The sequence below is a fragment of the Oryctolagus cuniculus genome, chromosome 15 (assembly GCF_964237555.1).
Source record: "Oryctolagus cuniculus chromosome 15, mOryCun1.1, whole genome shotgun sequence".
Lineage (NCBI taxonomy): Eukaryota > Metazoa > Chordata > Mammalia > Lagomorpha > Leporidae > Oryctolagus > Oryctolagus cuniculus.
The window spans coordinates 16367348-16382114 of record NC_091446.1 but is presented as its reverse complement, the minus strand read 5'-3'; the positions used below and the strand labels follow the sequence as shown (position 1 = coordinate 16382114).

Sequence of the window (14767 nt, the reverse complement as noted above, 5' to 3'; positions counted from 1 at the left end):
AGATCTTAGTAGGCAAGCCATGAGGAACTGCCTCTGAGCGTTTAGGAGGCTGGCTCTTGGGATTGAGCTCTTGGGGAAACCAAACCATCTTACCGTTCACAAGGGAGAGGCCGACCATGTGGCACTCTGATGTTTGGGAGTAGCCCTATGGAGAGAGTACTTAGATTCTGGCCATTCCACAGCCTGCTAGGTTCACAGCAAATCATAGGTGCCAGTTTAACTTCTGTCTGAAAGCATTCTGTATTCACTGTGTGATTAAAAAATAGTGTATTAATTTTTAAAATAGCATATTGACAAATTAGTATGTTTATTTTAACTGTTTTGTCAGATGCACAAATTAATTGAGTTCTTTGAACATAAATTATGGATAGTATTAAAGGAAAGTGAAAAAGTCTATAGAGAAAATATTTAGCTTTTTTAATCACTTACCCAAGATAACAGCTTCATTCTTTTTATTTAGGCAAATAAGGTTTAGCCAAATAATTTAGGGTTTTGAAAACTATTTCATGGAATTTATTGTATACTTATAGTAACAAACATTTTCTCTTAGTTGGCTAAATAGAAATGGAAGCACTTATTTTTAACTGAATTTTGGTCCCTATAATTTAAAGTAGTTAGAATATGTGAAAGTTTTTAAGTCCTCCTGCTCCCCCCAAAAAAGCAGTGTAATAACACCACTGTCATATTGTAACTTTTTTTTTAAAGATTTATTTATTTATTTGAAAGAGTTACACAGAGAGAGGAGGAGAGGCAGAGGCAGAGAGAAAGGTCTTTCATCTGCTGGTTCACTCCCCAGTTGGCTGTAACGGCCAGAGTTGTGCCGATTTGAGGCCAGGAGCCTCCGCCAGGTCTCCCACATGGGTGCAGGAGCCCAGGGCCATAGCAGAGAACTGGATTGCAAGTGGAACAGCCAGGATTCAAACCAGCGCTTTACCCACTACACCACAGCGCCTGCCCCTCTTATCATAACTTTACAAACTCTATGATATATGTGAGAAATATCTAAAACATTTTTATTTCTAGACTTGGACAGTAAAATAACATAATTTATTATTTTCTTACTCTGATTTAAAGTATAAGTTCTCTACTGATTTTCTTACTAGCAAAGTTAAGCATTAAATAAAACAGAAAGAAGCTAAGCTTGCCAAAGATTTTTATAGAGAATTTTTTTTAATTATTTAAAAGCTCCTACATAAAAGCACCGCACTTCTGTTGTTGCCTTGAACCTTCTTTTTTTTTTTTTTTTTTGACAGGCAGAGTGGACAGTGAGAGAGAGAGAGACAGAGAGAAAGGTCTTCCTTTGCTGTTGGTTCACCCTCCAATGGCCACCACGGCTGGTGGGCTGCGGCCGGCGCACCGCGCTGATCCGAAGGCAGGAGCCAGGTGCTTCTCCTGGTCTCCCATGGGGTGCAGGGCCCAAGCACTTGGGCCATCCTCCACTGCACTCCCGGGCCACAGCAGAGAGCTGGCCTGGAAGAGGGGCAACCGGGACAGAATCCGGTGTGCTGGCGCCGCAAGGCAGAGGATTAGCCTAGTGAGCCGAGGCGCCAGCCGCCTTGAACCTTCTTATGTAAAATATCTTTCTTGAGTTTTCCTTTCAGTCAGTAAAATCCTATAAGCAGTAAACTAAAGGAGATTGTAGAGGACTGAGAGAAGCAGGTACCGAGTCTGTTGACTCATCCTGAGGACAAAGGAAAGAAATAGAAGCCAAGCAGTAGACAGCGTTTCACCACGGCTCAGTAGGTGGTGTAGGCTGTGTATGGATGTCCCAGGCGTTCATATGTCTTAGATCGTGTTCACTGCACTCTGTGTAAAATGACAGGAATACTGCTCTTACCCCTGCGTGAGCTGATGGTCAGTTTACATATGCGCCTTCTCACTGCGAAGCACGTGTGTGTGTGCCTTGAAGTGAATAAAGACATTTAAAGAAAACCTTGACACCAGACTACTTAAACAATTTTAAGTGGTTTACTAGACTTTTGTTAGATAATCTGTATTTAAGTCTAAGAAGAATTTTACGTATTAAAATCAGGTAGACAATGGGAGCCCATGGAGATTATGTATACCCTGTACCTGTTTCTTTTTTTTTTTTTTAACTCTTATTTAATGAATATAGATTTCCAAAGTACAGCTTATGGATTACATTGGCTCCCCCCCACCCCAGTGACTTCCCTCCCACCCGCAACCCTCCCCTTCCCTGCTCTCTCTCCCCTTCCATTCATATCAAGATTCATTTTCAATTTTCTATATATACAGAAGATCAGTTTAGTATACATTAAGTAAAGATTTCAACAGTTTGCACCCACATAGAAACACAAAGTGAAAAATACTGTTTGAGTACTTGTTATAGCATTAAATCTCAATGTACAGCACATTAAGGACAGAGATCCTACATGAGGAGTAAGTGCACAGTGACTCCTGTTGTTGACTTGACAAATTGACACTCTTGTTTATGGCATCAGTAATCTCCTAGGCTCCAGTCATGAGTTTCCAAGGCTATGGAAGCCTTTTGAGTTCTCCGACTCTTATCTTATTTAGACAAGGTCATAGTCAAAGTGGAAGTTCTTTCCTCCCTTCAGAGAAAGGACCCTGTACCTGTTTCTAAAGAAATCAGTGGTTTCTTTATTATTACTTTTGGAAACTCAATAACTCATCATTATTTTAACTAGAAAGTCACTGCAGAATTATAAAGTTTATTTGTATTCCCTATGTAAAGTCTATTTTGTAGTTTTTATGTCTCTCAAGGTTTATATATTTGATAAAAGTGGTCTTTTTCTCCAGCATCTTTTTTATTTCTGAAACTTTTATCTTTGGGGTCTATAACCATATTTGCAATATTTAAGTTGATTTCAGTAGAAATAAATTTATAATTTATTTTGTAGTGTTTAAACAAAGGGAAGAATTATAATAACTGAATTCAAAATCGTCAGATTGGGAACTGCTCGTGGTGGACACTGCCTCCTATTTGTAGTTCTGGTCTTCCTGCAGAGCCGAATGCCTGACACTGACGTGCTTTCAGTAAATACTTGTTGGTTGAGTGAATCCAGTCTTCATGAGATTTTTTTCTAATTCCCTACAGTCTTACTCATTTTTTGTTTTCTAGGCAATGAATGGCTTCTTCAAGGACAGACGCCATCTGGAGAGATAGAGAGCATGTCCAGCCAGCCAACGATTTCTCTGCAAGTTCCTGGCCATTGCTTGTCCCTTGACGCTGTTGTGTGTGTCAGTGTTCTGCTCTATTACTGCAGCGCGGATAGTGGCGCTTGTATGATGCAGGGAGTCCTGTTCAGGCAGCCTCTGCAGATAAGTGACACGCAGCAAGGCTGCGCAGCTCCCGTGGAGCTCAGGCATGTGTTCTAGAAGGCATGGCAGTCCTCCCCACAGCCCCAGCCTCCTGACCGTCACTATGACTTACGAGGAAAACTTAGTTTCTGCCTCTGGAAACCAAGACGCCATTCCCCGTTTCTAGCAGATGTCACTAAAATAAAGCAATGCTCCTTGTTTACTTTTTATATTGTAAAAAAATTCCTTCATTCTGGCTGTGTGCAAGCTAACTCACTGACCATCGTTTGAACCATAATATTATAATCTATGCTGCTATTCTGCATAAGACTGAAGTCCACAGTAGAGGAGAGAACATTATCACAATTTGCAGTGAATACTGATAATAGTAATACTAGGTATTTTAACCTACTTTTGCTACCTTTATTAATAGCTGTTGGCACACTTGAATGTGTACATTTCGCAGTACTTTAGAAAGAACCTATGCTTTAGTCCACGTGTTTATATAAGGACATCTGCCATTCAAGACATGAGGTCTATTTTCTGCCCCACTAAAGGTATTTTCATCACAATAGAAACTGAAGAATACATGGCTGGTAAATATGATCTTTATTCTGTGATTTTCTCTACTGAGATATTTTTAAGATAATTTTTATCTATTTTTATTATAAATTATTTGTTTTAATATGCCATTATTAATGCCTTGTAACTTTATACAGAAACAGTTGAACATAGAATCTCTAAGTGCATATAGACCCACTCCTCTAAACTTCTTCCAGTTAACAAATGAGTCCTCAGAAGTATTATGACTTCCATGGAGAAAGAGACATAAGGATACATTACTGTGTGTGATAAAGGCTTTATTGTGTAGCTGAATCTCATGTAAATGGGTATATGTGTTGTTTTAGCACTTACATTTCATTTGTAAGTATTCAATGAAGGTTTGCTAGGTTATGATTTTGGGTTTTGTGGTTCTTATATTCAAATTTTAAATTATGGTCACTTGCTATGATGTTTTTAAAAATCACTTTTAACTCCTCAAAGTGAAATTTCCAATGTGAAATACTTTCATACTGTTATGGTGCTATAATACTATAGTACCAAAATACTATATTAAGTATCGTATATTCTAATATATTACTCTTGAATATATTAAGCCTGAAATATGTAGTGATTTGATGACACTGCTATCTTGGTTTTTTAGCCACAAAAGAAAAAGCCACTGAAGGTAGTTTTTTGAATTACCATAATTTAACCTATTCCTGTTTTTCCTAAAACTAATTGAACGTATTTGTGACTTAGGCACTTACAGGATTTTTTAAAAACAACAGGTGAACCATGTTTATTTATTCAATAAATATTTATAGACAGTATGGCATAATATGCTTCCCCTCCTTCAAAAACAATGCTGTATTTGAAATGTAATCTTTTTAGCACCATCATCTGCCCACTTCACTGTTTCTGGAAATATAGTATTCGCTTGTTTTATTCATAAGGTTAAATCTCTGAATGAAGAGAATGGATAGCTTATGACTTTGATTTACTTAGCAGCCTTCTAACATGTTTTTAAGAGAAGCATCAATGTAAAATTAAAAATTATATGCACAAGTAATTACCTCATAAACCTTTTTCTCCACAAACAACCAGGAAAAAAATGTTCTGTCATAAAAGGATGTATAACATTTACATTCTCTTTTGTGGAAAATAGGCCTTAGTTAATCTCATTTTAGTTGAAAGGATGCAAAGACTTCCTGTTTCAGGACATAAACAATTTCACTCTCTAAAAGAAGTGTATTTAATTTTAACTTGCTAGTTTAGAAATAACTAATAATTTATTTTTCAGTGTAATATACAAACATACAGTATATATTACATATTTGCATGTATGTTAAAAATCCATAATATCTTTTAGAGTCCCTTAATTTTCCCTTTGTTTAAACAGAGTTTTAGGTTATTGTTAAGTTTATCCTTTTCGTGACTTTCAAAGTATAGTTTTATTGAATTTGTTTCCTTACCCACTGCCACTCTGCTTTGTTTTTTACATTGAAAATATTATTTATAGTGGATTAGTATTATTTTGATAAGTCACACTAAAGCAATATAAATAGGTTCCAAGAATCTATGACTAGCATAAGCCTCTAATATAGGAGGAAGTACTACACAGTTTATTTTTAAAACTTCTTGATCCATGTCTGCCTTCTCTTTTCTGTAAGGGTTGTGTTTATTTTTTTTAATTTGTGCTTTTCTCCCTAAATTACTGTGTTCGGTGGTAGTTTAAAGAGTGTAGGTCACATTAATCAAAATGGCAGTGAGGTAGCGTTACACACACTTCAACATAATACCTAATCTTTGCCCTAAATTATTCTGCTGATTTGTTAACTTTTTTCCCTCCTCGTGATATTTCATAGTTATTAGATTTTTTCTGACTTTGTACTCAGGATTAATATCCCTATAAAGAATCTTGCTTATCTTGAATATTCTATCTCAAGCAAATATTTAACCTACTCACAAAGGAACACCTTGCAGTTTAATCACCTGTAAAGTGTAACTTTGGCAAAGTTCAATGAGTTTTCTCCTTTACTATTTGAATAATATATTTAGATGTTCTATTATCAGGCCTTCAGAAAAAACTGTACATCTGAACACAGCCTAACATGTGTATGGATGAGTATGTGTGTCTGTGTGTGTGTATGCATATACAGATAAAAAGATCCATTCAAGAATTACTTACATGTTTCTTTTTATGGGCAGTATACTTTGAAGCTAATTCCACCGAACCAGGTTGTTCTTTGCTTGTTTTTCCATAGTTGAAAGATTGGGGAAGATATTGAAAATATTTACCTCTATAATATAATTTTCTTTTCTACCTGCACAATATTTACTACTAGTTTATATCTGCAAATTAAAAACATTTCAGTCTGTCCATCATAGTTGGCTTCCTGCTTAAGAACAATCATCAAAAGCCAACTAAATTCCATGATTCACAATTACCTAAAAACATGTACAGATGGATGTTTTAATTTTAATTCTACACTTCTGGATTTTTTTTTAAGTGAACAGTTTGTTATTCTTAAAACCAGTGGAAAAGAACTAAAGTTTTTTAAATACTTAAAATTGAGTCATAAGCACTTACATAACTTCCCTAAAGTCACTTTTATTACCAAAGATCAGAACACTGTTTGGCGTCTTTTGATCTGCTGGTTCTCTTTCCTTAAGTGTGCGACCTGGTGAAGACAGAAATGATTATGGCTTTCTCCTTCTAGTATTTCTGTTGTATAATGTAGTGCAGTGGCTCAGAGCGTGGACTTGGATTCTGACTCTCTAAAATGAGGCTTACGTAGTTGCCTTATCATTGAGCGGTTAGTAATTTATAAAACTTTTTAGTTATTGGCTTAGTAATAATAAAAAATTGTGGCCATAGGCACAAATAGCTTGACATTTTCTTTGCAACTGCAATTTCTAAAGGTGATTATTTCTCTATGAACTATTTGATACATTAATATTTTCCATCAATTTAAGGCTCAAGAAGAGAAATGTAGTTTTATAATGAATCATATTAGTATTTTATAAATAATCTTATAGTTACAAAGAAACATTCCTACAGTATTATTAAAAATTTTTAAAGGACCTTCTGGAACTGTGAGTTATAAGCTTGTCTTGAGAAAGTCCAGTCTGAATCACATTCCTGTAACATGTGTCCAGCAGCTTACACCGGAATACTTATATATTTTTTGTTTTTAAAGATTTATTTATTTATTTGAAAGGCAGAGTTACAGAGAGGCAGAGACAGAGAGAGAGAGAGAGAGGTCTTCCATCCGCTGAATCACTCCCCAAATGGCTGCAATGGCCAGAGCTGGGCTGATCCGAAGTCACGAACCAGGAGCTTCTTCTGGGTCTGCCCTGCAGATGCAGGGGCCCAAGGACTTGGGCCATCTTCCACTGCTTTCCCAGGCCATAGCACAGAGCTGGATGGGAAGTGGAACAGCTGGGACTCAAACCAGCACCCATGTGGGATGCCGGCACTGCAGGTGGTGGCTTTTACCCACTACGCCACAGCACTGGCCCCTAGAATACACCTTAACCAAAAAGTCTCACTCAGTGATGCTTTACAAAGTCTTCAGAGTGCTCTCACGTATGTTGCTCCATTTGATCCTTACAGTAACATTATGAGACAGGTAGGTGTCCCTTTTTTAGATGAGGAAATAGCCTTGGAAGAATTGGTGACATCTGAAGACCAAAAAGCTCCAAGGACTGTGCCTGCTGTCTAGTGCCAGGCCTGGTACCAGCCAACGCTTAGTTCTGTCGAATGACTTGAGTATGAGGAGTGAGTGGGGAATCTTTTGTTCCGATACAGGTCTGCCATTACCTAGCCTTACACTAGAATGAAAAGAATAATAAGCTAAATGCACTGAGCTCTGTTTGCCAGGACTTCTCTCAGTGCTTGGTGTGTATTAACTTCTTGAGTGGTGGTACTGTTTTTGCTTGTTTGACCAATGAGGAAACAGACACAGAGAGGGTCAGCAGCACCCCAGCTTAATCCATATCACACAGAAGTAGCAGAGCCTGCATGACAGGTCAACTACCTCTATATTGGCCCTCAGAGCCATTTTTTTAACATAAATCTTTAATAGCTTTATATAATAATTTAAAGTCCTACCAATAATTTTTTTTTTTTTTTTTTTTTTGACAGGCAGAGTGGACTGTGAGAGAGAGAGAGACAGAGAGAAAGGTCTTCCTTTGCCATTGGTTCACCCTCCAGTGGCCGGCGCACCGCGCTGATCCGAAGGCAGGAGCCAGGTGCTTCCTCCTGGTCTCCCATGGGGTGCAGGGCCCAAGCACTTGGGCCATCCTCCACTGCACTCCCTGGCCACAGCAGAGAGCTGGCCTGGAAGAGGGGCAACCGGGACAGAATCCGGTGCTCCGACCGGGACTAGAACCCAGTGTGCTGGCGCCACAAGGCGGAGGATTAGCCTAGTGAGCCACGGCACCGGCCAATAATTGTTTTTTGAAATTTAAATAAATTCATTTAATTATGTGACTTTTCTTTATATACTTTTACCATTCAGGCCTCGGAACAGGTCTTTGTCATATCCGACAAGATTTTATGTACTGCTCTTTGTTAGTTTCAGATATCATCTAATTTTTCTGACAAGTGGAGCATTAAAGAAATAACTTTCTAGTGCTAGTATTTAACAGTGCTGTTTCCGGTTGATCTTCAAAAGATAATTTAGACCTATTTGTAAAGAATAACTGAATACTTAGCATTGGATTATCTTATACCCTAACAAGCTTATTCATATCTTTTTTAAATTTCATTAGCCAAAGTGATCTCTAGAAATACCAAGTTTGTTCAGCTTCCTTGCTTTGTAAATAACACTGGTGTGTAGGCCCCCCCCCACCACCACCACCACACACACATGCACAGTGACTCAAATATATGCAATTCTATTATAGGAAAAATTTTGCCAGGGCCAACCTTTTATTCCAGCATTAGGAGCATTAAAAATAATGAAGCAGAATGCTGCATACCAGCAAGTATAACTCATGATCATTCAGGTACAGAAGCAGACATCTTTCCGCTGTGAAACAGTCTGCTAATGAAGTCGCAGCGAGGCAGTTGTTAACTTTGTGGTAAAAATCCCTTTCCTGAAATCCATAAGAAAGTTTAAGAAAGTGGTAACAGAAATTATTATTATTATTATTATTATAAAAGTGGAATTCACTCAGTCACCAAGATGCCTTTCCCTCCTCCTGTGAGACAAAGGTTATTTAAATGAAGAATTAAGGGTAGTCATAGGTCACTGTTTTGTCATGAATAGTTAAGTTTGCTGTCACATTTCTTTGCAAGAGGGTGATATAGAGTACAGTGTTGAAAGCTGGGGCTTGGCTGTTGTGCCTGTGTATATTCCATCATTGACAGACCTTGACCCCTTCACACATTAGACCTGCCGCTTAGACTGCCTATCTCCGGCTCGCAGGTGGCTGGTCTGATGGCAGAGCGCCTGGCAAAGTGTAACAGGGAGGCAGCCCAGCCCTACTTAGCTTTTCTAACTGCACCCTTCCATCTCTTAGGTTTCAGTTCAGTTATTTGCAAAGGCTAGAGTTAGATACTTAAAACCCCAGACATGTTTGCCTAGTAACGACTTAGTCATTGTTTGGTGTACCCCTCTCCTCTGCTGGCATGTCACTCTCAAGGTGCACCAAAGGACATTTTGTTCCGTTGAAAACCCCAGGACCAAAAGGAAAATCTCACAGGCCTCCTCCCCTTACCTGTACTAGCAACCAGACACTGAAGAGCACCAAACAGGCACGCCGGAGCACTACACAGCCTCAGACCAGCAGCATTCCTGTATCTGTCAAGGCGTGGAGTGTGTTACCTTTCTCTTTAAACAGCAACTTACAGGTCTAGTGTTTTAAATCATACAGAGTTAAACAAAATTGTCAGATGCTTTTTGATGTTAAACACTTGAACTCTGAGTAATACGAATCAATGACTTACTACCTTTTGCTTTTAATGTCCCTGGTTACATACTTTTAAGTGAACAAGACCTCATAATGCTGAGAAACGGAGAAAATCAGCCCTCCGATGTAAATAGCCCAATTTAAACAGCGTTTTTGTTATCCTTTTCTAATCTTTTGAATGCTGTGCTTCTGAGAAACACACGTTGAAGGACATAGGGCGAAACATCAGTTGATGAATTACGCTAATAAAGGAAACGTCAGACAAGTTCGTTTCTGAAAATCTGGGACTCTGCCATGTGACTGTCTTGTGTTTTTAGAATTTGTGGCATGATTTTCAGTCCCACCAGAAACGCACATTCTATGAGCATGTACAGGCTGGGCTGCCTGTCGTGAACCATTCACTTTGCTTTTTAAAATGCTAGCAAGTTCTTGTTTGGATGGAGTTGAAATTTATTGTGCATGCATGCCTGTGATACTCATCGTCAAAATTTAGCTGTCAAGAATACCCTCTCACTTCCTCTTCACATCCAGGCTTCCCTTTCTTTAAAAACAGTGGTTGCTCCTGTAGAAGTTTCAATGAGGAAATACGGTTACACAAGTACCAGATAGGGCAGAATTGTTTTGTTGTGGTGGACTATTTTTTTCTAGAATTCCTGATACCTGTTTTCAAAAGGAAGGGAGCAAATACCCTATGTGACTTCAGATGGTTTCCTTCTGCTTTCTATGTCACGATATTTTACATAGGCGAATAAAAAACCCGCACATCTGAATTCTTACTGTTAGGCTGCACAAACACCCAGCTGAGAAAGGTGACTGCTCTCGTCACTTCACGTGTGGGTGTGGACAAGTCAGAGTGCTGTGTGGTTGAGGTGTGTGTGTGTGTCAGTGTTTCCAGTTGTAACATTTCATGGATTTCTCAACCTGCAGAGACTCAGACTGCTTGTCAACTTTTGTGTGGTTAAAGCGTGTGGGTTTGTTTTTGACACTAGAATTGGTCTGCTGTGCTGACTTCATACCTGTCATTCCAAAGGTTTGATTTTTTTTTTCTGTTAAATTAATGGTTGAAAATGCAATGAAAGCCTAATGTACAAGTTCTCAACATGGTCTGGTTCTGAAAGAATTTACTTGGTGTGCGTTTTTAAAGTGTTCTATATAGACAGATTAATATATTTTTGTACAGTATATTTCCACATTTATTTCAAGACTGTATTCTTCAGTGACTTTTTCAAATGCATTTGTGAGCAGAAGACGGTGTGGAATGAGAGCACAGGGGCCTTTTCCACCAGTTCAAAAGAAAATATAATCTGTGTGATCATAGAAAGCAAGAATGCGCTTGTACTGTCCCAGAGGAAATCGGATGCCTCTTTTCTAAAGCTTTGTAAACTTTTTTCAAGAAATAGATTAAATATTTTCTCTGTAAAGCCACGCTTCTGTTTTTAATATGCTTCCTGTTTTAAGTATAGCATGACATCATTTTATAACCTGGAGACCTGCAACCCACAATTTATTTGAACTTGTGGGGAGATGAGGAGCATAACATTTAGTTTTTAAGAAAAACTGCAAGCAGGTACTTCAAGTCATACAATCATCATTGCTATAGGGATTTTTAAAAAAATTATATTGGGGAAGAGTAATCTACTCAGTGAATGGTATTGGAAACATTTGAAAAAGACAAAAATTAGATCTCTACTTGACATTTACACACAAGATTTAGAAAGTAATTGTGACAACATAAAAATGACATTACAAAAATGTCAGAAGAAGCTAAGGGGATATCTAGTGTTGGAATTGATGATGACAATCTTGAGAATGACCTAAAACCCAAAAGCAATGACTGGAAAGATTGACATGTACTCTGTCTATAATTCTCTCAAATAAATAAATCTTTAAAAAATTATTTATTTATTTGAAAGATGGAGTTACAGAGAGGGAGAGGCAAAGGCACAGAGAGAGAAGTCTTCCATCCACTGGTCCATTCCCCAGATGGTCACAACAGCCAGTACTGGGCCAAACTGAAGCCAGGAGCCAGTTTTCATTCCGGTCCCCCATGTGGGACCCAAGCACTTGGGCCATCTTCAGCTGCCCTCCCAGGCACACCAGCAGGAAGCTGGATCAGAAGTGGAGCAGCTGGGAGATGAACTGGCACCCACATGGGATGCCAATGCCACAGAACGTGGCTTAACCTGCCACATCACAGTGCCAGCCCCATGATATGATTTCTAAGACAAAGCAAGTGTCTTTCCCATGACTCCTTTCTTTCATGCTTTCAGTGTTGTGAAATACCTCTAAGAGTTCTTTACTGTGAAATTTTACGGCAGGATCACTTTGTCTAGGACCTCACCTTTCCATCACAACTACTTTCCTTGCTGAAGTTCATGATTAACTCACTCTGGCTTGTTTTCAAGAGCATCAGATAGTAACTGCATTCCCACCCTAAGCTCACATTTCACTACCAGTGTCATCAGTTTTCATATTTCTTCACAGTACTTTTTATCTTCGTTGGCCAGTACCCTCTTAGACTCTCCATTTTTGTAAACTGTCATGTCATTGTATCTAGGAAACAAGGCAGCACGCCTGTCTGCTTTGCTGTATGTGCATAAACTGAGGCATGGATGCCCAGTGGCCAGTCACTGGCAGGCTTTGAGAGATGTGACATTGTACTGATCACGGGGCCATCTGTTACTACATAGTGATTTGTGGAGTGAAGTTTATACTTAGTACTCAAAGTTGATATGCCATGGTAACAGACATTTGACCCATGTTATTGGAGGACCAGCATTATTTATTTATTTATTTATTTATTGACAGGCAGAGTGGACAGTGAGAGAGAGAGACAGAGAAAGGTCTTCCTTTTGCCGTTGGTTCACCCTCCAATGGCCGCCACGGCCAGCGCGCTGCGGCCAGTGCACCGCGCTGATCCAATGGCCGGAGCCAGGTGCTTCTCCTGGTCTCCCATGGGGTGCAGGGCCCAAGCACTTGGGCCATCCTCCACTGCACTCCTGGGCCACAGCAGAGAGCTGGCCTGGAAGAGGGGCAACCGGGACAGAATCCGGCGCCCTGACCGGGACTAGAACCCGGTGTGCCGGCGCCACAAGGCAGAGGATTAGCCTAGTGAGCCGCGGCGCCGGCCTAGGACCAGCATTATTTAAACCATAATAACTGGAATCGTGCATGTTAGAATTGCTTAAAGCAAATACTTCATATATATGTAAAAACATACACACACACACTTGGGAACATACAAGAATAGTAACATATATATGCACAGTAACTAATAATTCCATAGTTTGGAAGGACATAGGAAGGAACTAGTATTTTTGATCTACACAAATTTTGTGTGATTTGAATTTTTACAAATTAACAGTATAGGGGCCAGCGCTGTAGTGTAACAAGTTAACACCCTGGCCTGAAGCGCTGGCATCCCATATGGGCGCTGGTTCGAGACCTGGCTGCTCTACTTCCTGTCCAGCTCTCTGCTGTGGCCTGGGAAAGCAGTAGAAGATGGCCCAAGTCCTTGGGCCCCTGCACCCATGTGGGAGACCTGGAGGAAGCTCCTGGCTCCTGGCTCCTGGCTCCTGGCTCCAGATCGACGCAGTCCAGCTGTTGCAGCCATCTGGGGAATGAACCATAAATGGAAGATTCTCTCTCTCTCTCTCTCTCTCTCTCTCTCTCTGCCTCTCCTCTCTCTGTGTAACTCTGACTTTCAAGTAAAATAAATAAATCTTTAAAACAAATTAACAGTGTAATCTTGTAGAGCAAAATTGAGTGGGGGAGAAAGTTTACTCCTGTTTTCTACTCTCACTTGAATTGCCCTGTGTGCATCCTGGAAAAGGAAATGAGAAGGCCGAGGAGCAATGTGAGGCAATTTTGAATAAGTGCTGGCTGGAGAAGAAAAGCTTATGTTGATTATCATAGAACATTTGAAGAAAAATGTAAAAATGAAAGTCAGTTTGTCACACAGCAGTGTTGTGTCCAGAACACCCAACTCTGTGCCAGCTAACATGCCCCTCACTTAATAGAAAGGCCTTGAACTCAGCCATTTAGGGAGTGAACCAGCAGGTGGAAGATCTCGACCTCCTTCCCTCTCTCCCTTTCAAATAAATAAGTCTAAAAACAAAATTGAAGATGTCAAGATGTCTCCATAACTTTCAAACTATGCTGTGTCTCTATTATAAGATATATACACATTCAAGGTATGTGTACTAATTATGTATACATTCCTCAATTTTATAATAGGTGTATCTCAAAAAGGTAACAAAAAATGGAATGAAAATATTATGCATTTTCCAGGAGCTTTGTAAGGTCCCCTTGTATATAATTTGGGTGTGTTACAGTTGTAATTTCTAGTTTCCCATTAGTGACCTTAAAGTCAAATTGTACTAGAGCTTAGGGTACAACTTTAGCAAGTACTGTAATAAATGCTTTAAACTTTGAGAATTGTGATTTAAAAATATGTCAGACATATTTACATGCTAAGAAAAGCTAACAGATAGCATCACTGTACAATGTGTCTGCTGTTACTTCCACTTATTGAAGAATCACTGAACTGCCATTGGCAGAGTGGGTGGATCCCTAAGCATGGCTGAGTTCTGCCAACTCGTGAGATGCACTCATTTCCCCTGATATGTTTGGTATTTTAATTGGAAAGCAGTCATTAAACATAGCTGTAACTTTAAATTAAAATTGTTTCTATATTTGGCATTGCATTTGAAATGACTCCACCATCGAGTCCCTTATTAGAATAAGCAAGATAAGAAGGGTAAATATTTGAAGTATAGATTATCTCACCATCCTGGAAAGGGGCAAACAATAGCTTACCCTGTTCAGGAAGCTGACATGACTTAAGAATCCAAGCATTGCAAGGGGCTGATGAGGCTGTGTGCCCCGCCCCGTTGTCTTCCTACAGGAACACACCTAACACAGCCTTGCAGAAAGTCAAGTAGAAAATAAAACAGCTTCTTTCATTTGTTTAACTTTCTGGAAGGAAGAATGAGATATCTACTTGGCCAAGAAGAGTATTTGG

General features: G+C 39.3%; 1 protein-coding gene across 1 annotated transcript in view; it reads left to right on the top strand.

Annotated features, from left to right (window-relative positions):
- Positions 1–11165, top strand: part of NHLRC2 (NHL repeat containing 2) — a 66204-nt gene extending 55039 nt beyond the window's left edge. Inside the window, exon 11 of the mRNA XM_008270532.4 lies at positions 3104–11165. Within this exon, the coding sequence (XP_008268754.3) occupies positions 3104–3360 (257 nt within the window). The 3' untranslated portion in view covers positions 3361–11165. The remainder of the gene's footprint in view (positions 1–3103) is intronic.
- The last annotated feature ends 3602 nt before the right edge of the window (positions 11166–14767 follow it).